This window comes from Talpa occidentalis, unplaced genomic scaffold, assembly GCF_014898055.3.
Source record: "Talpa occidentalis isolate TD23 unplaced genomic scaffold, MPIMG_talOcc4v2.1 talOcc4.13, whole genome shotgun sequence".
Taxonomy (NCBI): Eukaryota; Metazoa; Chordata; class Mammalia; order Eulipotyphla; family Talpidae; genus Talpa; species Talpa occidentalis.
In genome coordinates this window covers 18,551,327-18,572,527 of record NW_023601322.1, presented here as the reverse complement: position 1 = coordinate 18,572,527, position 21,201 = coordinate 18,551,327, and the positions used below count along the sequence as shown (strand labels likewise).

At 44.7% G+C, this 21,201-nt stretch overlaps 2 protein-coding genes, 3 non-coding genes and 1 pseudogene across 7 annotated transcripts; 1 reads left to right on the top strand and 5 right to left on the bottom strand.

Annotated features, from left to right (window-relative positions):
- Positions 1-243: 243 nt before the first annotated feature.
- Positions 244-4,778, bottom strand: LOC119243052 (UPF0729 protein C18orf32 homolog). Of its 3 annotated transcripts, none has more exons than XM_037508538.2 (3): positions 4,704-4,778; positions 1,909-2,099; positions 244-980 (listed from the first exon to the last, which is right to left on the bottom strand). In XM_037508538.2, exons 2-3 carry the CDS (start codon positions 2,071-2,073, stop codon positions 915-917), a joined length of 231 nt encoding a protein of 76 aa, XP_037364435.1. In that variant the 5' UTR covers positions 2,074-2,099; positions 4,704-4,778; the 3' UTR covers positions 244-914. The 3 variants fall into 3 exon arrangements, with proteins under 3 accessions (XP_037364435.1, XP_054550030.1, XP_037364436.1); XM_054694055.1 differs by lacking the exon at positions 4,704-4,778 and adding an exon at positions 4,065-4,349; XM_037508539.2 differs by lacking the exon at positions 4,704-4,778 and adding an exon at positions 3,949-4,050.
- A 1,090-nt stretch (positions 4,779-5,868) lies between these two features.
- LOC119243051 (60S ribosomal protein L17) lies at positions 5,869-9,702 on the bottom strand. Its single transcript, XM_037508537.2, has 7 exons — positions 9,617-9,702; positions 8,685-8,736; positions 8,552-8,592; positions 7,982-8,116; positions 7,642-7,740; positions 6,446-6,637; positions 5,869-5,998 (listed from the first exon to the last, which is right to left on the bottom strand). Exons 2-7 carry the CDS (start codon positions 8,722-8,724, stop codon positions 5,951-5,953), a joined length of 555 nt encoding a protein of 184 aa, XP_037364434.1. The 5' UTR covers positions 8,725-8,736; positions 9,617-9,702; the 3' UTR covers positions 5,869-5,950.
- On the bottom strand, positions 6,329-6,392 carry LOC119243848 (small nucleolar RNA SNORD58). Its single transcript, XR_005124850.1, has one exon. It is a non-coding gene; the product is annotated as a small nucleolar RNA SNORD58 (small nucleolar RNA).
- LOC119243846 (small nucleolar RNA SNORD58) lies at positions 7,829-7,892 on the bottom strand. Its single transcript, XR_005124848.1, has one exon. It is a non-coding gene; the product is annotated as a small nucleolar RNA SNORD58 (small nucleolar RNA).
- Positions 8,813-8,878, bottom strand: LOC119243850 (small nucleolar RNA SNORD58). Its single transcript, XR_005124852.1, has one exon. It is a non-coding gene; the product is annotated as a small nucleolar RNA SNORD58 (small nucleolar RNA).
- LOC119242782 (L-lactate dehydrogenase A chain-like) lies at positions 9,116-20,853 on the top strand (annotated as a pseudogene).
- Positions 20,854-21,201: the final 348 nt, after the last annotated feature.

Below are 21,201 nucleotides of genomic sequence, written 5' to 3'. Positions count from 1 at the left end.
TATATAGTATAAATCTATATATTGTATAGATTCCTGCACTAAAGCCCAAGGATGAGAGACCATGCAGGGTTCACATAAGCAAAGAACTGCCTTATCACATCGCTGTTGTAAAACACCACGTGTTGTCATCCAACTATTGGTAACTGATTAAAAAGGGAAAGAAAATATTGTCCCCCAACTATCCAGATGCCATCACAATTAGAATCCTGATTTCTGAGGTGGTAAAAAATTTTCCTTTTAAACTTAAAAACAAACAAAAAACCCCATGAGCTAAACTGAGTATTTATTTGTAGGAATACAAAGAATGCAATAGGATTAGAATCGTATAATACATTAGACATTTATGAAAAAGATGTTCCATTTTTAAAAAGAAGTATCCCTATTTTCCTGCCATTTCTATCTTCTTCAGAACAATAAATAATATTACTACTCTCACAGATAAGTTGCTCCATCGTGTTGGATAGTAATAGCTTTGTTTCACATCATTATCCTGCCAATACTCACTGCTCTGCTTCACAGTAAAACTGCACTCTACTAAAATTACACGAGTCCAAAGAAATTAGGGCGAACAGCAGTCAGAATCGTGTGAATGAAAGCTAAAGGCCCAGGATTTTTAAGTACTGATTTAGCAATACTGTCTCTAGTGGTACAACCTTCTATTTATTCGTATTATTAAAACTGCAATAAGGAAATAAAGGCTAATTAATGAAAAAGGAACTGAGGAATGAGGTCATTAAATATAACTAAATACATCCTAACTATAAATACCATGTATTTCCTGATTGTTATCAGGTAAATACCTAATTTATCCCAAATTCTGGTCTCGGAGAAAAAGGTCAGAGACAATTACAAAGAAGGTGCTTCAAATCATCAAGTCCATTTTTGAAACAGTGAGATCCTTTGGGAAAATCCCTTTAGTCTTTCTTTTTATCTGAGATTTCTATTGGTCCTTTTGTTGGTAATCCATTTATGTCTGCACCCTAAAAAAAAAAAAAAATTAGGTATTACAACAAAAAAAACTTATAAGGGAATTTCTTTTTAAAAACAGACAACAAACCTCAGAATGAAAAAAACTGTGCCTCTAGAAATATTCAGGATGGCTCAGTTAATGCAAATGAACATTCAAAGTTCAGCTTAACAGGGCCTCCCCGGTGGCGCAGCAGTTGAGCGCTGGGTCGCGAAGCCGCCCGCAGCCTCTGCGGCGCCGGTTCGATCCCCGGCTGCTCCCCGGCCACCGGAGGAGGGTCCCACATGGCGCGCAGACCTCTCCTGCCGCCCGCTGCTCCCCTCAGCAGTGTACTTCGGTCCTTCTGCCTGCTCTGCTCCCTGCTCTGGCTCTGGTGAATTCTCTCACCCTCCCGCACTTCTGACTGTACCCAGTGCTTGTATAAATAAATAAATATAAAAAAAAAAATAAAAAAAAAAAAAAAAAAAAAAAAAGTTCAGCTTAACAAGCACTGATGTTAAAGGCAACAAACTGTCTAAATATTCATTTTAAAAAACTTGATTTTGTTTTTTACATACTTGTAATTAAATCTTTTGTCACAGTTATCAATCAGTAAAACTGGTCCATATTAGATACTAAAATATTAGTATCTCTTCTCAGCCACTAGCTATATACTATTACTGTTACCACTCAGAAGTTTATTAGTTATATTTTAGCCAAAAAGCCATTAGGCAAGGAACAAATGCATTAATGAGAGGCCAGTTTAAAACCTTCATTTAAACCAAATGTTAATTACTTAAAAGAAACCCCAAAACCCCCATTTGGGGGGAAAAAAAAGAAGGAAACTAAGACACTAATGAAGCCTCTAGTCCTAGAAACTTGTTTGTACAAAAACCAAGTATTTTGCCTTCACTATACCACCACCTTACCAGCTCTTACTCAGGGCACTGCAATGCTCCTACCTTATAGTCTCCTTTGCCTGTGTTTTTATCATTGGATTCTTGTAGAGCTTTCCCAGGCCACATCCAAGTAACAAACGGGGAAATCAGAGGGTAGATGTATGGCTCCAGGAATTTTTTGTAGACCCACAGCAGAACTGGAATGACGATGCAAGGAATGCAGACCATTTTCTCAGATTTGAGCTCGTTAACTACTGATGTAAGTGAAGAAAAAAACAAATTAGTTTATTGGAGATTAATGACTAATGAAATTTATGGGATTAATATTTCTGAAAGGACTACAATCATTCCACATTAAAAGAAAAACTTTAATCATACTATTAGCTAAAAGTAAGTCTATTAAGTAAAAAGCCTATGTGTAAGGTAAAGGAGTAACAGGTGATAGAAATGAAAACAGTGAGGTTGCCTACCTCCAAACTTCTCCAACCACAAATTTAATGATAAAGGACAAACAACATTTACTGAGCGCTAGGCATTAAGTCCTTTGCATGTATCAACTCATTTAATACTCAAAAAACCCAGTGAGAGTAGATGATACCCTTCACAGATAATGAAAATGTAAGGAATTTGACACCTAATCATCTCCAGACTGACAATATTAATTACGAAAACTTATGGAAGGGTAAGTCTTGGAATATAGAGCTCTTCTTTTTTCTTTTTTAAAATATTTTATTTATACATACAAGAACTGGGGTCTAGGCCAGAGGTGCAGGGAGTGAGAGGTTTTACCAGAGACAGAGTGGGGAGCAGAATCGGGGGAGCTACTGAAATACACTGCTGAGAGCAGCAGTGGATGAGAGAGGAGAGGTCTGCTGCGCCATGTGGGTTAGCTCCCAGGCTGGGGATCGAACTCATTCTGCAGTGGCTGCTTATAGCTTCGTAGGGCTGAGACTTATCCCCTTTTGCTACCAGGGAGGCCCCTTTCTTTTTTTTTTTTAATGGCAATTATGGTGCATATGCAGTAAAAAACTGAATTTGTATCATTGTTATAAGAAAATTGTCTCTTTCCAAAATCAACACCTTTAATTTCCTTGATTAGAAGTCATCTTAGACTTTCTCAAAATCAGCAATTTCTTGAAAAAAGAACCAATACTATGATAATATACTATTAAGTCAAAGATTTAAGATTAGAATAATTTTTAATGCCTTAGAGTAGGCCTGAAAAACTAAGAAGCTGGGGTCTCTCTGGTGGTGCAGGGATTAAAGACAGCGCTATTACGCTACTGCCAGCCACTACAGCTGTTTGATCCCTAGCTGGCCAGGGAGCAACCCACATGGCACAGCAGCTCTCCTGTTTCACCCACTGCTCTCATCAGCAATGTCTTTCAGTACATCTGTCTGTTCTGCTTCCCACTGTCTCTGGTGAATCCTCTTACCTCCCGCACCTCTGGCTTAAACCCCAGGTCTTGTATGCATAAATAAATCTTAAAAAAAAAAAAAAGGAATTTACCAAAATATTTTGTTTCAAAAACCTGAAGAACATATAGTCTGGTTAGAATAAGACAAACAAGCAATGAGTGTTTTTCAGCATTTTTAAAGGAATCATTATTTCTGACCACAGACACTGAGAATCAATCTGATTTGAAGACATATTCTAGATTAGGTCTTACAAGTGCCACAGTCTATCAAGTTGATTGGCTGATGCTGCCTGCACTGAGACCTGCTTTCACCACTTTGTAGATGGTGATCTTGGGCCAACTGTTTAACCAATGTGTGCCTTCATTGCCTCAAGTGTAAAATGAAGACAACAGTATCTATCTCACAGGAATGTAGTGTTGATTAAATAAATTAATAAGGTTGCAAACGCCACAACAGTGTCTGCATATATTAAGGGGTATGTAAGTGTTATCAGAGGAAGATTAAAAAGAAAAAAGGATCCACAAGTTGTGGCCTGCCCAAAGTTCATACAGAAGTCACTAATAACTAGAAGTGGCTAAGAACAGCATTTGCAGTTCTGGTTTCCTACCTCTATGCTCTGGTCTTTTCCCTTGCCCAAAACTACAAGAATCGATGACTGGCAATCCGTCCATCTTAAATACTCACTTTTACCGTTGCAATTGGTGGTGTAAGTCCGAACACATTGACTAAACTATAAACTACTGAACAGTATTAAAGAACTAATCACCAGCGGCATAATCACGGCTTTTAGAAAACTTAACTGTCTTCAAAATGAAGCGTCTGTATTTTATCTCAGGTGATGTATTTTACTTCATACATGTGAACACTGTGACTGCTGTAAAGGCCTCGGTGACCATGATAAACTGATGAAACTATCAATTTATTTCATCTCTCCGAACCCAGTCTCGACTGCAAGACAGCGAGTAAAATGGATTAAACCTATCGGAGAGGCATTTCCCATCGGCGTAGCTCAGGCTGCATCAGAACCGGGCAGGAGGGCGGGGATCGCTGTCCCGAGGGAGGCCGGTTGGGCCGACCCTTTCGCTGGAGACAAAGGCGAGCGGGGCCGGGTTCGGCGAGAGACGACGACTGAGCGCGCAGAGAGCGAGAGGCAGTGATGAAGGGGAAAGGCGAGGAAGGAGCGCGACAGCGCAGAACGAAGACAACAGCCGTGAGAGAGGAGAGGCGCGGGCCAGGGCGGCGGACGCGGGGTGCAGGGGGCGGGCGAGGGGAGCGCCGCGGGGCCGGGGCCGGGGCGCGCGTTCCGAGCCGGAAGCGGAGCCGACCCGGAGCGCAGGAGGAGCCCCGGCCCGGCTGGCGTCCGCGGAGCATTGACACGGCGCCGCGGCCACAGCCCACCCAGACCCCAGCCCAGCCCAGCCCAGCCCAGCCCAGCTCACCGGCGACCACCGAGCCCAGGTGAAATGTCCGCCCTTCCGGAGGGAGGCGCACGGCGGCCAAGCCAATGGAGACCGCAAAAAAAGGTCGACAAAGGTGCGCATGCGTCAGCCCCAGGACGCACAGGACGTAACGGTGACGCCCGGGCGGGACGTGGCGCGGCTTCCGGCGGCCCAAGGCCTGTGGGTCGCGCGGAGAAGCCGGGCCTTCCAGCGCTGAGGCTCATGGGTCCCTGCCGTGCTCCGGATGCAAAACTCATTCGGCAAAGAACGCCCTCGACGGACGGCCGCCAATCCTGGCGGGGTGTCCGCCTGCCTTAGGCCGTTTTCAGACGCAGTTGCGGCTGAAAGGCCTTCACTCTTGTTAAAGGCCTCAGAATACAGGAAGGCCCACAGCAGTGCCATTTGTAACCCAAGAGCCCCAGATGCTCACTAATTTTCATACAGTGAACTTCTCAATAAATAGGACACGCGCTGCGAGGATGCACACTGAATGTAAGCTGTCACAGGACGGTCGGAAGGGGCCTGAGGACCCACTAAGTTCGCTGTGATTCCTCGTGCATTAAATGTACAGGTCAAGGGCCTCCCCGGTGGCACAGCGGTTGAGCGCTGGGTTGCGAAGCTGCCCACAGCCTCTGCAGCGCCGGTTCCATGCCCAGCTGCTCCCCGGCCACCGGAGGAGGGCCCTGCCGCAGACCTCTCCTGCGGCCCGCTGCTCCCCTCAGCAGTGTCCTTTCGTCTGCTCTGCTCCCCGCTCTGGTGAATTCTCTCACCCTCCCGCGCTTCTGACTGTACCCAGTGCTTGTATAAATAAACAAATCTTTAAAAAAAAAAAATGTACAGGTCAATCTGTAATACAACTGAATATTGCCAGAGGGTTGCATGGGAGTTTATTAACCACTGACAAGGTACCTTTTTGGTATAAATGTTCAAAAATCGATGTAGGTGATAGCTCCATGACTGAAAATACTAAAATCTACTGTTACTGTTAATGGGTGCATTGTGGTATTAGCACTATAAAGCATTTCATAAGTTTCCTCCATGTTCTAATTCCATCTCTCAGCATCCAGAGACTCAAAACAATGTTTAAAAACCAAAATAAATGGCACAGGACAAATAATCTACTCAGAAGAAAACTCATTTGATCCAATTTCAAAGATACTTGAAATATATTTACTAATGAAAAGACAACCAACATTTTGCTTTTATTTTATTTTGTTTTATTTGCTTCCTTTTATTTTACGTTGAACTTATTCCCTTGCCATAAGTTTTTGTTTCTTCAGTTTCTTCTGCGATATCTGGGGAAAGAAAGAAAAAAGACATTAGGTCTCCTGGAGAAACCCATACTGCATCTTAAAGGAGTAGGGTTATGTCTTTTGTCTTAGAGAAGTGGGATGGGAAGGGAGGAAATCTGACAAGCAGGAGAGGAGAATTTACTCAGAAGACTGGAACAAAGTGGCAACAAGGATGGAGGACATTTAAGTGATGAAAAAGGTGTGACTTGGGGAGAGTAGGGCCCATTTTTGGACATGTTACATTGGAAGTGGCTATGGACATCTAGCTGGGTCATCAGAAGAGAATCATGTAGTTCTCATATACTAGTCAACATGCCAAGATGTGTTAAAGAGGTTGCTCAGAAAAGTTTCCTTTCATGGTTATTCCAAAGGTGTCCTAAGTTAATCATCACAGCAACCACAAATTTAGTTTCCAAAGATGGAACCCAGCAATAAAATTAAGTAACTTACCTTTTTCTTTTGTGCCACCTCCTCTTCTGGTTTAGGAACAATCTGCTCTTTTTCAGTAAGGATCATCTCAATGTGGCAGGGGGAGCTCATGTATGGGTTAATCCGACCATGAGCTCTGTAAGTTCTGCGACGCATCTTAGGGGCTTTGTTCACCTGGATGTGCTCAATGACCAGAGAATCTACATCTAAACCCTGGAAAGAGGGGAGAACAAATTATCAGGTAACACCTTCGTCTTAATTCCACAAACCACATCACTGGAAAATCAACCTGTAAGACTTTAAGTAGCACTATCTGTTTATGCAGTTGTTAGCTTTCACCTTTATATGTTCTAAACATCCTTCCATCAAGTCTTAAGTTCCCATAGAAACTGCCAAACACAGATGTTCATAACTGACTCCATATTGATTTATTAGAAGGGTAGAGTTAGGAGATCTATGGCAGTCTCAAATTCTAAGCCTTAATGATTAACAAGACTGGCATGGCTTAGCAAGCTGAAAGGGTTACTAGTCAGACAAGCCTAAATTTCAGGTCTCACCCAGATTTGCAAACACAGAAGGTATGAAGATAATGGAAAATAACCCAAATGGGAACCTGTTTTAACAACATTACTATTTAACCTTCTGACATAGTTGTTTCCATTAAGAATGAAGGCAACAGGGCCTCCCCTGGTGGCGCAGTTGTTGAACGCTGGGTTGCAAGGCTGCCCGCAGCCTCTGCCTCTGCAGCGCCAGTTCGATCCCCGGGCACCGGTGGCGAGGGTCCCACAAAAAAAAAAAAAAAAAAGAAAAAAAAGAAAAAAAAGAAGGCAACAAACTACATTTACCATCATATTAAGGCAATCATTTCATTAATTGTATTGACTCCTTTATATTCAAACAATATTCTGAAGGGGTTCATATTCATAAACCACACTTCCAAAAAAGTTCATGGCACAAGGTTAAAAACTACTGGTGCTAAGATAGAGAAGGGAAAAAAATGAGTTACAAGAGAAAAATTTCTTAGGCTTGAAGAGAGCACACCATGCTTCTGAAAATATTCAGACAATATTTGGTCTGCTGGATATTGCAGTTAGGAAAAAAAACTTGATATAGTCCAAGGAAGACAATCAGAAAAAAAAACAAAACTAGGACAACAGTAACACAAATTGAACTACTATCCAATTGCATACACATAAGGATATTAATGGCGTCAGTACCTTAAGTTCAGCATTACTCTCTGCATTTTTAAGCATGTGCAGTAAAAATTCAGCACTCTTTTTGGGCCACCGACCTTGCGTCCAACCCCACTGTTTGGCCTGAAAGGAAAAAAAAAAAAAAGGGTGTTAAGCCATTTTTCTGGACTTAAATCATTTTTACAACTCAGAGGAATTATCTATTACCAAGGTTGCTCAGAGTATTTTTTTTTCACGGTTATTCCAAAGGTGTCCTAAGATTGTCATCATAGCAACCAGAAAGAGCTTGATTTAAAGGTAGATCTAAGCCATCCTCATCCAAGCTGATCACATTATATGACTTTCAAGTGACAAGAATTCTCACCTGGGCACATCTGCCAACGCCACCATTGTAACGACGGAATGGTACGCATTGCTTCTGTAGAGTAACATCCTTCAGATACTTGGTGGCTTTTCGGATATGCATACCCTTGATGGCCTGGGCAGTTTCACGAGTGTTCTAAATATCAATAATGCAGACTGTTAGTAAACCCTGTCAAATAATTGTAATTTTCAAACTAAACATTCCTTCCATTCTTGGGAGGGTGAGAACAAAATACTAAGACCATAAAGACCTGGTTTAAAGCTAGGTAAAAGAATTCCAAATTGGTCTATTCACTATTTTAATTTCAGTACCTACAATTACATGTACCTTAATCTACATATTCAGGTTCTCTAAATAGTATTGGGCAGTTTTATCCAATTCCAAAATCCCTGAATTAAAATGCTCATTATATCCCAATGACCAATATTTAAAAGCTGGCTACTCAGAATTTTCATGGTAAACCTAAAGGTGTCCTTAAAAAGGCAGCTTTGCAACTACTTAACAAAAAGAATGGTAAAAATACTCAATAAAACACAGAAATCTTGTACAACACAACTATGATTCACATACCTTAAAATGAACACGTAGATTTGAACCTCTTGATTTGCATGCTGTAAAAAAATAAGAGGCATTAATTTTTGACATCTTATAGTTTCTCATACCCCCCAAACAGGGCATATTTATGTATCTCTTGTTCACTTACACTTTGTAGGGTTTTCTGGGTCAAGTGAGTAGCGAACCATTTTCAGAGATCACTGAAGGGAGAAGAGCATTTCAGTCAATTAATTTACAGTAACGACCACAGTTTGCACGTGGTAAAGGCTGCTACAGGCTGCTCAGAGTAGTGTTGTTTTCATGATTAATCCAAAGGTGTCCTAAGTAACGTCATCATCGCAGCCCTGCTCCTCCCCATCCTTTTTCCTCTCTGATCTAGAAAGTTGTGCTGACACGAGACTAGTGACCATGTTATAGGGCAGCCCCTTTGGTCTGGAGTGGGGGTGGAGTCCACAAAGCCTGCATTGAATTAGCTCAGGACATCCTTTCCCCCTAACAACCGGACACTTCCCAATGCTAGTCCTCTCAGCTTGGGGAAAACAGTCTGTCTCAACCCAACTCTGGGCCTTCAGACGGAAAATGACACGGGGGCACGGGGTCCCTCAACTACAGCTGCACACAGACAACCCCCTGGGCAAGTGCTGCTTTCTTCCCACACACTTTTTGGTCTATTACCCGCGTGATCGCTATCAAATTCTTAACCCTAGTGATTAAACAAGAAAAGCCTCGATCGGACTTTACACCCCCGAATTTACACAAACGCGCCGCATACTCGGCGACCACTCACCGAGAGACACTGGGCCTTCGGAGTCGAGGCGGCCAGGCCAGGGGCCGCCAGAATCCCCGCGGACCACGTTCCCACCCATCGCACGCCCCTGTGGGCCTCAGAGCCCAAGGGCCCGGGCGCACCAAGCGGGGCACTCTGACACGTCCCCACACAGAGGGACACCGCCATCAGCGACTAGTGGGTAGCCCGGGAAGTCCTCCTCACGGGGGCCTCGAGACTGTAGCCCCCGAGGTCAGGATGGCGGCGATGTCCAGAGGATTAAGCTCCACCAGACACCCCTACAGGATACTCACCTAAGGCCGCATACGGGAAGAGAAAGAGTGGTGGCTACTGGGAGAAGTCTTGAGGACTCGACTCTCGCGAGGTTTCCAGAGGGCAAACGAGATCTGAGGGAGGTAGGAGTAAGGGAGCGTGGATTATGTTTTAGATTTGAGAAAGAATGGCTTCTTCAGAGACTGTCTCAAAATTCTCTTTTTTATTGAATTCAGAAATAAAGTTATGGGTTTTAAATATCAGTCCATTTAGTCAGTTTTGTAGCACTGGGAGAAGTCCGTTTCTATTACTAGGCAGAAACGAGACATTTATCCGTCAACATTCATTAGGTTTGATTATATGATTACAAGATCCCTGAAAGTGCTTTTTAAAATGACAAGCAACAGCAAAGGGAGGAAGCACAGTGCTCCATGGTGGTGGGATATGGGTGATTTGGTGCTGGGTGCACTATGGTGGTAATGTTGCAGAAATAAAGTCTAGCCTTTTACTCAGGCAGGGGAAGAACAAGCGCTACTTCGGGAATGTTGAGGTCAGGAGAAGCTTTATTTCTCATGCATGAGGTCTCAGACCTGGGTAGCCCCATAAGGTCTGGGCACCTGTCTAGAGACAAAGAGTTTCTTTTATACACAACCATCTGACACTGGTAACATCAGTTAGCAAGCACAAAATTTCCAAAGGATGGACATTCGGGGTTGTCCTTTGAGAGATAAATCAGCTTGGCTGGCTGTCCAACCTTGTTAAAATGTAACCTCGTTTAGATAAGCTAAAACTTAGCTGGAAAGCTCTCTAAGGAAAGGTTTATTAAGTAAGCAAACTTGTTATTTACAATTGCATTGGATTATTTACTGCACCATGCCTAGGACCCATTAGCAGGACACAGGAAAGATTTATTTGCTCAGCAGTTCCCTTTCATACCTGAAGGGGGCAACCCAATATTACCCCAGTCAAAAATAAATTAATCCAGGGCCTCCCCGGTGGTGCAAGGGGTTAAGATGCAACCTATGAAGCTGTCGGCAGCCTCTGTAGCCTGAGTTTGATATCTGGTCAGGGAGCTACCCACATGGCACATCAGACCTCTCCTGACTTGCCCACTGCTCCCCTCAGCAGTATATTTCGATCAGTCTGCCTATTCTGCTTCCCACTCTGTCTCTGGTGAATCCTCTCACCCCTCACACCTCTGGTCTGTACCCCAGATCTTGTATGCATAAAAAAATCAATCTTAAAAAAATTAATTAATCAAAAAAATGGGGCAAAAGTAATCATGATAATCTCCTATCCAATTAATTGTGTAGTAACCTACGTGAAGGGTGGCTAGCTGAGGGTTGTGGTTCCCACAATAGTGGGATCTGGTTCCCACTGCCATGCCTAGATCTTCATCTGGTGGGGATAAAAAATCCCTGTGGCATATTCTTCCCTTTCCTCCTCACCCAGGCCATTTATTTGGTTATCCCTCACAGTCACTGGTGGTTTTAGCACTGAGCATTAGGGGTGCTCTAGGCAGAGAGGGGCTGCTGTCGCTGTAGGCAGTTTCCACCACTTCCAAGTGAGTGTGGGCTCTGGACAACTCTCTACTCAGAACTGTTTCCTTGACCTCATTTCCAGAGACCTCAATGCGTGGGCTCACTCCCAGATTCCACTCCCTTTGCCAAATGCTGGGTTTCATGGTTTTTCTAAGTTATTCCCTCACATGACTTCAACCACAGCCTGAGAAATTCCAGAGTACCCCCCAAAATTACTATCTACTTGATCTCTCTCTCTTGAGCTAGCCCCATATTTCAAGGTGCTCCGTGGTCATCTTTCCTGGGAGGTCCTCAAGGCAAATATTTGAAACCTAAAGTGCCCTTAAACAGAGCTCATTATCTATTTCCCAGGTTATTTTCTGTTGCATAGTAATACTAATAACCAATGCTTTTATTATTTTTTTTAGTTTAAGATTTATTTATTTATGCATACAAGAGCTGGGGTACAGCCCAGAGATGCGGGGGGTGAGAGGATCCACCAGAGACAGAGTGGGGAACAGAACAGGCAGACTGACTGAAATATACTGCTGAGGGGAGCAGCGGGCGTGACGAGAGGTCTACTGCACCATGTGGGTAGCTCTCTGGCCGGCTGGGGATCGAACTCGTGCTGCAGAGGCTGCAGATTGCTTCATAGTGTGGTGCTTAACCCCTTGCGCCACCAGGGAGGCCCAATAACCAATGCTTTTAAAAGTTTAGTATGTTCCATCATTTGTAGTGATTTTACACGCAGTTCCTCAATTCCTAGGCCAACTGCTGAGTGAAATGTTATTGTTATTTCCATTTTATAAACAATGAAACTGTGGCACAGAGGAATTAGGGAACTTCTGCCCAAAAATCTCACAACTTTCTAACTTTCCAGATCCATAAGCAAAGGCAAACCCCAGAGACAAAGCTTCTCATTTCTAGGCTGTCCTGCCTCTCCCCTACCTTGGCCTGTGACTTTTCTGTACACCTCAGTTCTTAAAGTTGGGGGACAAATGTACCCTCTTCTTGTCTTTGCACATGTTTAAATATTTAACAAAATTAGATTTCTGATAGAGTCATCTGTGTGGTCTTCTTGCTGTAATTTCCCTGCTTCTAATTGAGGCTCCGCTCCTGGTAAAATTATTTTTCTGAAATAGCTGCCAAACGATCATGTCATTTTTCAGGTTCCTTTTTTCTTTCCTTTCCCCGCCCCCCACCCCTCTGTGGCTCCTGTTCCAAATTCCTGGGAATTTACTTAAGAGCTCTCAGTGGCTGGCCTTTGCCTGCCGGATCTCTTTTTTTTTTTTTTTTTAAGATTTATTTATTTATTTATAAAAGCACTGGGTACAGTCAGAAGCACAGGAGGGAGAATTAATTCGCCAGAGCAGGGAACAGAACAGGCAGACTGACAAAGTACACTGCTGAGGGGAGCAGCGCGCCATGTGGGACCCTCGCCCAGTGGCCGGGGATCGAACCAGTGCTGCAGAGGCTGCGGGCTGCCTGCTTGATCTCTTATCCCTCCTTTCTCCTTCCTCTACACATTCTACCCGTACTTTCTCTGATTTTAGGAGAAGTGTGAAATCTATGGTTAAGAATGAAGTATGACATCAGTTTGAGTCTATGTCATTCAGCACTGAATTAGACTAGAAAGAACTCAAACCTTTAGGTATTACTTTCTTTTGATGAAATGGTTTATCTTTAACAGTTTCAATGCTTTTCTTAAAAAATTTAAAGGGGGCCTTCCTAGTGGTGCAAGGGGTTAAGCATCAGCATTATGAAGCAATCTGCAACTATTGCAGCATGAGTTCTATCCCTGGCCAGGGAGGTGACCCACATGGCGCAGCAGACCTCTCCTTCTCTCCCGCTGCTCCCCTCAACAGTGTATTTCAGTATTTCAGTCTCCCTGTTCAGTTCCCCACTCTGTCTCTGGTGAATCCTCTCCTGCCCCCCCACCCAACCCTGCACCTCTGGCCTACACCCCAGTACTTGCAAGAGGGAGCAAGCCATCTTCATTTCATCAAACATAATATAAACACCTTCCAATTCATCATTCCTAATGTTGTAAAATACAGCTTATACTGCTGCTTGCTTGTTGTTTCCAAACCAGTGAACTATGTGACTTGGCTGATAAGTGGCTTTTCCAAAAATCATATTATTGGAAGTGGTTGCAATATGGATTGAGTCCCATTCTGTTACCTAATGGAGGAAAGACTGGGGTCTACCTATTCAGCTGTGGACCCTTGGGAGCATAGAGACTCTGTGTCTGTTTGGAGTTAACTGAAGGTTGCTGCAGTTTCCCTGAAGAATCTGCACCCTGCTTTAGGCACTGATGCAAATAGGGGACAGTGGAAAGAGGTAAACAAATAAGTGTCTGACAACACCTATGAGGTGATAAAATGGAAAGTCTTTGCATCCTGGGTCATTGGATTCTCTGTGGCAGATTTGGCAGAAGTATAATGAAGAATTTTAAGTGGGTGTATCCAACTCCCATCATGACTATAAGGGTCTTTATGAAATAAAAGATGTTATCTTCCTCAGTGTGCCTGGCATATGGGACAGAATGGAATCTCAGACGTTGTGAAGGTAACTCTGGCACCTGAGGAAGAGGCTTGTTTGAAGAGTGCAGGTATGCGTTGGGGCATCCAAAAAGAGCTGCAGTTGTTTTTGTTTTTGTTTTTTTTTAAGATTTATTTATGCATACAAGAGCTGGGGTACAGGCTAGAGATATGGGGGTGGGGGGAGGATGAGAGGACTCACCAGAGACAGAGTGGGAAACAGAACAGGCAGACTGACTGAAATACACTGTAGAGGGGAGCATCAGGCGAGACAGTAGAGGTTGCCTCGCCATGTGGGTTTCTCCCTGCCAGGCTGGGGGGGATCGAACTTGTGCTGCAGAGGCTGCAGATTGCTTCATAGTGCGGTGCTTAACCCCTTCTGCCACCAGGGAGGCCAAGAGCTGCAGTTTTGTTTTGTTTTTTAAAGATTTATTTATTCATTTATACAAGCACTGGGTACAGCCAGAAGCGCGGGAGGGTGAGAGAATACACCAGAGCCAGAGTGGGGAAGAGAAACAGGCAGACTGATGAAGCACACTGCTGAGGGGAGCAGCGGGCGGCAGGAGGGGTCCGCGCGCCATGTGGGACCCTCGCAGGTGGCCGGGGATGAACCAGCGCTGTAGAGGCTGACAGGCAGCCTCGCAGCCCAGCACTCAACCACTGCGCCACCAGAGGAGGCCCAAGAGCTGCAGTTTTAAAGTCTTTTAATGGTGAACCACTTCATTGTGTAGGGTACAAAGAGCTTTAGCTGGAGATTGTGTATATGGTACTCTTTATCTGATCTGTAACTAAAGCACTAATACTAAGATAGCCTGAAAAAAACCCACATCAATTTCCTAAGAGGAAATGATTCATAAAACCCTACAATTATATCCTGATCTGGATGGCAGTCCTAACCTGGTTAGTGTAAAATAGCATTAGTTCCACCATTTGGAGACACCACCGCCAGTGTTGCACATGCTGCGGTTGCCCTTCTGATGTGTGGTTATGGCATGTTTTATAACTTCTGGTGCCTTCACCCAACATGTCTAGTCCAACTTTTTGTTCTCCTGTCAGTCACATTCTGGAATCCAGTTTATAAATCCAGCATTGCATATCTTGTGTGTAACTCTTCTTACCAATCATATCTTACGTATGACGTGTACTTGTAAGCAGAAAAATCTACGTGTAAGCAATGTAGCCAACTATCCAAGGGTATGAACCAAGATCTACCCTCCATGCCTGCACTCTTTTCCACCGTCCTCACTGCCACATCTGCCTTCTCACTGCCTACCAGTGACCTCCAAGTTTCCTCATGAACTATTGCTCATTCTCACCAGCCTGGCACCCCGTCCTGTCTGGGGTCTGTCCATCTCTTGATGGGCTGTCAAACTTTGCTCTAACTTTTTGTAATGCGCTCTAGGGCCTGGTCCATAATACCACTTTTTCAGTCCACTGCTGCCTGAACTTATCATAACGGACTCAAGGAAAGCAGTGTGGAGGAGGATTATTCTGGCTCTGAGGTCCTGAGGTGAAGCCAGGAACCTGGGACTGGATTCTACCACAGCACCAGAAAAGCTGTAATACGAGTAATATTAGTAATAATAATAATAAGGTAATATCCCAGCATGAAGTAATAAGAGTTGGCAAGGGCAACAAAGGAGTAAATGAAACAGCAGATGCTTTAACTCAAACTTAACTTAAACACAGCTCCCCTGAGACCTTCTATTTGATTCTCCTTAATGTTGACCACCAAGGCCTCCTTTACCATGTAGATCTCCAGGGAGCAGCAGGAAATAGCAAACCCTCAGCCTTTCAAAGTGGAAGCCATTCTTCTCCCTGACCTGACAAATACAGATGTCAAGTGGGCTCTGCAGGAGTTTGAAGGTTTGTTCAAACAACTGGTTTGAGTTGAGGTTGTAAATCTCTGGGTGAAAGGTTTGTCTGCCTGGGCTTCAATCAGTTGGCCAATATGGATTAGTCTGACCATCCTTCAGAAAGGAATGTCCATGGGGATTTTCAGATGAGTGGGTAGCCAATGCTCTGTCTTTTATCATTGACATCCACCTCCCCAGCCCCTTATTATAACACTCCCCAGAGGATCGGCTCCTGGACATGCAGAGGAGCCAGGGAGGATAGTCTGAATCCCTCCATGGGGATTTACTGGCTTTGCTCAGACTGAGCCTCGAATACAATGCTATTTGAGCTTCCCTTAGAAATTGGTCTCATTCGCCAGGAAAGGGGAATTCTTTACATGACAATAAGGAAAATGTAATCCCTTACTCAGGGGGTCTGAGTCTTTTTCTTTACTTCTCTGTACTGTGTGCTGTTGCCTCTCCTCCCTGCTGTGGGTTTTGTCTTTTCCCAACCTCACAGAGGTAGTTCTGGGGTGCAGGGGGATCAAGAGAGCAGTGTTTGGGAGGGGGACATTAGCATCCATAACGGGGTGGAATTCCACTACTTTCTAGCTGGGTGTCTCCATGCAGGTTACTTGATCTGGAAAAGGAATAAAAAGAGCCAATTGCTAAGAAAGGGATAAGAGAAAGTTGAAAGCTTTAGGGGCTGGGATGGGGGGGTTCTTTCTTGGACTGGACTAGTGAACAAATTAACATAAGAAAGACACATAGGAGAAAAACAACAAATTTTATTAGATACTTATGGAGAATTTACATGGCTGTACATTTTGGAGCAAATGAGAGACTAAGAGTTTCTATCCTGAGCTGAAGAACAGGACAGGAACCTGGGGTGTCAAGGAGAGAGGGTCTCACAATATGAGGGAAGGGTGACTCCTATGACAAAATTAGGTATTTTAGAAGTTTGCCCTTCCAGCAGATAGGTTTCTCTGATAAAAATTCTGTAGATGACTCTAAATCTGGATGCTCTTCCTTCTGTCAGGTAATAGTGACAGTTTTTCTTGAAGACTGCAGGACCTCGACTGACTTCAGATCCACATGCCAAGGTGAAATGGATTGGAAAAAATATGCTCTTGGCCATTTGGGGGAGGTCTAGTCATAGTGCACATTCATAGTGCACAAGTCATAGTGAATAGCAGAAAATAAATCTTCAATAAATATGGCTCATTCCTCTTTTCTCCCTCCTTCTTCTTGGAGTTTATTTTTGGACATCACCTGGTCTTATCCTTTTCCCGAAGCAGGCGTGTTCTCTGCATCACCCTTCCCCCCTGGAGGGTGTCTCCTCTAGGTCTATTCTGTGGTGTCTGGACCCTGCTCTGAGCCCTGTGAGGCTAGGCCTACTTATCCTCACCAGGTGTCCCTGCCAGCTGTCTTGGGGTTGGGTGTGATCACTGGTGGGCAGAGGCAGGAGTTGGGAGGTTAGGGGAAGGGTCGGGTGGGGAGGGCTAGTCCAGCCTCCTTGATTTCTGGGCCCCGGGTTCTAGAGCGATGGCCTCCCTCCAAGACAGTAGCCTCTGCCAGATCGCCCCTCTTCCCAAGCGCAGGTCTGCCCAGGTTCCTTTACAGTCCCTCCTTCCCTTGTCTCATCCACCGGTCAGCGGGTGGCCTCGCCTTCCTGTCACTGCTGGTTCTGGGCGCCTCCATGTCCTGGGTTAGTTCCCTTAACTTTGCCTGCACTCCTGAGTTCCTTCAGGCCTCTTGGGATGAACTCTGCATGGAATTGTCTCCTGCAGGACCCAGAGACGGTTATGTACCCTCTACTTGGAGACTTCTGGGATCATAGCTCAACATTTATTTTGTTTACTCCTATGTTAAAAATCATATGTACTAGAGAATAGAACTACTATTCAGCACGTTCACTATATGTTTACTGTTATGTACACCATGTCACACTTACTTCCCACAACTACTGTGAGAGATAGACTGTGCTACCCACATTTCACAGAGCGTGACTGAAGACAGGAAAGTTTGCTAATTTGTCCAGGATGTTAGGAGCTAACAGGCGCCCAGGGTGCCTTTGGTCTAGAGCTGGGTCTGCCTGAATAACATTTACTCTCCAGTACACCTGTGCGTCATGGGGAGCATTCCAGAAAAGGGAAATTCGAAATATGGGAGGATTTGCCTGGGCTTTCACAGTTTTGCCCAGGGCGAGTCATGAAATTCTGTTTCCCAGAACTTCTGCAGGTCACGGTCCTGCTGCGGGGTGACTGAGTGACACCTATGGTCACTAGGTGGCGCCAGTTCAGCGTTGGAAAAGTTATTTCCCGTCATTTTTGTGGACGGAGGGTGCGTGGAGCAAGTTCTGTTTACCTTGACTTGTAAATGTGACTTGGAGCTAATGTACTTTGTATTTCCTCCAAACTGGGTCGTCTTTTAAGGTTTTCAAAGATGAGGGTGTGAATGGGCAGAGGAGGGTAGGGGACAGCCGGGGGCAGTCCATGGAAGCCTGGCAGGGGACTGGAGTGAAACAGTTCTCCACCTATAATTAGAATCAGGTAAATTTGTCATTCAAAGACCATGAGAGCTGGAAGGGGCCAATAAGGTGTTCCAGCCAGCCCACTCATGACCCAGATGAAGAATCTTCCTTTGCTTTCTGTGGCAGTGTCTCCCTGGCTTACCAATTACTCCAATAAAAATATTGGCCTATGGGCTTCCCTGGTGGCACAAGGGGTTAAGCGTCAGCACTATGAAGCTATCCGCAGCCACTGCAGTGTGAGTTCGATCCCTGGCCAGGAAGGTGACATACATGGCACAGCAGACCTCTCCCGCTGCTTCCCTCAACAGTGTATTTCAGTCAATCTGCCTATTCTGCTCCCTTCTCTGTCTCTGGTGAGTCCTCTCCCCCCCCCACACCCCCCTCCCCAACACCTCTGGCCTGTATCCCAGTTCTTGTATGCATAAATAAATCTTTAAAAAAAAAGTTCAGAAGGAGAATCTGTATTTCTCAGAAGATACGAAGGAGGAATGTGCAGGTGAGTTAAGCAGCAGCGGAAGAAATATCAGGGGGAAGAGTTGAACTTCACCCTGCTTGTGACTCTACCCAGGTCTGAAGCTCCCTGGAGAGGCCCCTCAAATGCTCCCTGTTTTCCCCACTAACAGTCGCTGGGAGTAAAGGTCGAGATGATGGCAGCAGTAGTTTCCACGTGGAAGTGCCTGCCCAGGGGGCCCAAGAAACTTTTCTTAGAGTTTTATAAGCCTGAGTGTGCAGATAAGCAGACTGACCATCTAAGGTAGGGACAGCGGAGGCCACTGTCCGGTACCGCTTGGCAGGCCACACTCCATTCTTTCCTGCTCGCATCAGCTGGGGTGGCAACAGCTCCAGTTAGAGTGTATCTGAGCTGGTCACCCGATGGCACCATCTTGTCCATGTGGCATCTCAGACCAATGAGCTGAAGTGAACACCTCACCCCACTCTTTCCTGCCCCTAGACACATTCCTTGTCTTGCTGATAATTCTCCCTTGTGTAGCTGAAATTGTGCCAAACTTTATCAGTTTGGGGACAATGTACATAACTTCGTGTCGACAGTAAATCTCCTTTTCTTTCTTTATTTTGCTGAATAAAATTACTATTGCTTCCTTTCTGAGTTTCTCACACAAAGTCAGATGGATGCAACTGGAAGCTTTTGTATCATCATCTTAATCCACTGGATGGATTTGAAGCTGGGTTCCTGTGGGGGGCAAGGGCTTATAAGTCAAAGCTCTCCTTTGGAATCCTGGCTTAGCTGATGCGTGGTTAATGCTTTGCTTGTTGTTCAAACTCTCTGAGGCGGATGTGCAATTTGAGGAAAACACTGCGTGTATTTGTGTGTATGTGTGTGTGTGTCTGGGACATACACACACTCACATCCCCTTTGGGATTGGTAGTAGGATCCCATTTTCTTGACTTCTCTTCCCCAAAGCCAGCGTATTATCTCACTCCCTGGGTGACTGGGTTCTTGTGCCTGTTGATGCCCGTGTCTGCAAAGTCTGTAGGGAACAGAGCACCAAGGAAGGTATTGAAAAATCTGGCTCCAGCCCAAATTCTGATCTTCTGTGTTGCAGTCGTCTAAATACCTGGCCTCTTTGAACATTCATTCCTGATGGTGGCAGGAAATAGTGGTTAACTCAAAAGGAACTCCTTGGACAGTAGGAACACCTGCCTGAACCACCCACCCTGCTGGGTAGCAGGGGAGGAGGGGTAGGGGGTTTACTGATGTACAGAAGTAACACTGGGATTACTTCTTGATTCCTATCCATCATCAATGCCCAGGTCACAGCCTTCAGAGATACTTCAGCACACAATGATCACTCTCCTCCTTTTTGTCATTTATCTGCCTTGCTAATTTCTGATCTATTTATGTGCGTGCTTTGCCTACTTATACATGAGCTCTTTTCTGCTTCTTTGAGTCCTTTTGCTCCCTAGGGTGATGCCTTTATCATAACTGGGTTTAGTCTTTTTTTTTTTTTTTTTAAATAGAGGCATGTTTATTTATTTATTTTTTTTTTTGTTTGTTTTTGTTTATACATGCACTGGGTACAGTCAGAAGCACGGGAGGGTGAGAGAATTCACCAGAGCCAGAGCGGGGAGCAGAGCAGGCAGAAGGACCGAAGTACACTGCTGAGGGGAGCAGCGGGCGGCAGGAGAGGTCTGCCCGCCATGTGGGACTCTCCTCCGGTGGCCGGGGAGCAGCCGGGGATCGAACCGGCGCCGCAGAGGCTGCGGGCAGCTTCGCAACCCAGCTCTCAACCGCTGCGCCACCGGGGAGGCCCTAACTGGGTTTAGTCTTAATGGAAGCTTGGATTCATGGAAGGAGACTTATTTTAAAGGGACTACCCACCTTATGTTTGAGATCGTTTTATGACCCTTTCATGGTGGAATGAAGAATGAATAGAACTATCTAAAGGAATCATTTAGTATGTCAAGAGTTGGGAAGGGGAAATGCTATTTTCAAGCATTAGAATTATTTCAATCATTTTCAATCATAAGAATTACCTGTTCTTATTTGTTCAAATGACAGAAAACTGGAGAAAATGGTCAAATTTACTACTTGGGCTTTTGAGACAGAGGAATTGACTGATTGTCTTTTCTGTTCAGCAGAATCAGAGGCCACAAATGGCAACTGAACTGAGGCACATAGGAACATACATAAGGAAGGAACAGCAACCTGCCAGCCTCTTTAATTTTGCCTTATGGTATAGCCTCATCACAAAGACATGGAAGAGAAATGACTTGGAATGTGGGGGAGGAGAGAGTAAAGAAAGTCAGATTGTGAGGAAAGGCCAGGAGGATGCTAAGGACCTGATCACTAATGCTCAGGGACTGTCCAAGCTGTCATTGGCAGGCTGACCCCTCATATTGACAGAGGATGGACTAGACTTTCTTCCCTCAGCTTTGCTCCCAAAGTGAAGTCTATCCCACCAGAGTGCTTCTCACATCCTCCCTTTTCCCAGCAGTCAGCACAAGTCTCCTCACCTCTCACCTCTGCCTTTGCACAAGCCTTATCTCAGGGATTCCCTCAAGCCCTCAAGTCAGGGTTTTCCAGAGAAGCAGAACCAGAAAAAAAACCCACCCCAAAACATGATTTGTGAGAGATATAACATTTATACTTATATATGATATAGAGAGATATGAGATTTTATATACATATATGGATATGGATGATGGTAGCCATTATTTTTGTATTAAAGAAAAGTT

Excerpts from the sequence above, each read along its gene's own strand:
- LOC119243051 (XM_037508537.2), bottom strand. The coding sequence starts at position 8,724 with ATGGTTCGCTACTCACTTGACCCAGAAAACCCTACAAAGT. Across the intron at positions 8,117-8,551 it reads ATCTACGTGTTCATTTTAAG|AACACTCGTGAAACTGCCCA; the intron begins GTATGTGAATCA and ends ATTGATATTTAG. Across the intron at positions 5,999-6,445 it reads AGGTGGCACAAAAGAAAAAG|ATATCGCAGAAGAAACTGAA; the intron begins GTAAGTTACTTA and ends TTCTTTCCCCAG.
- LOC119243052 (XM_037508538.2), bottom strand. The coding sequence starts at position 2,073 with ATGGTCTGCATTCCTTGCATCGTCATTCCAGTTCTGCTGTGGGTCTAC. Across the intron at positions 981-1,908 it reads CAGGCAAAGGAGACTATAAG|GGTGCAGACATAAATGGATT; the intron begins GTAGGAGCATTG and ends TTTTTTTTTTAG.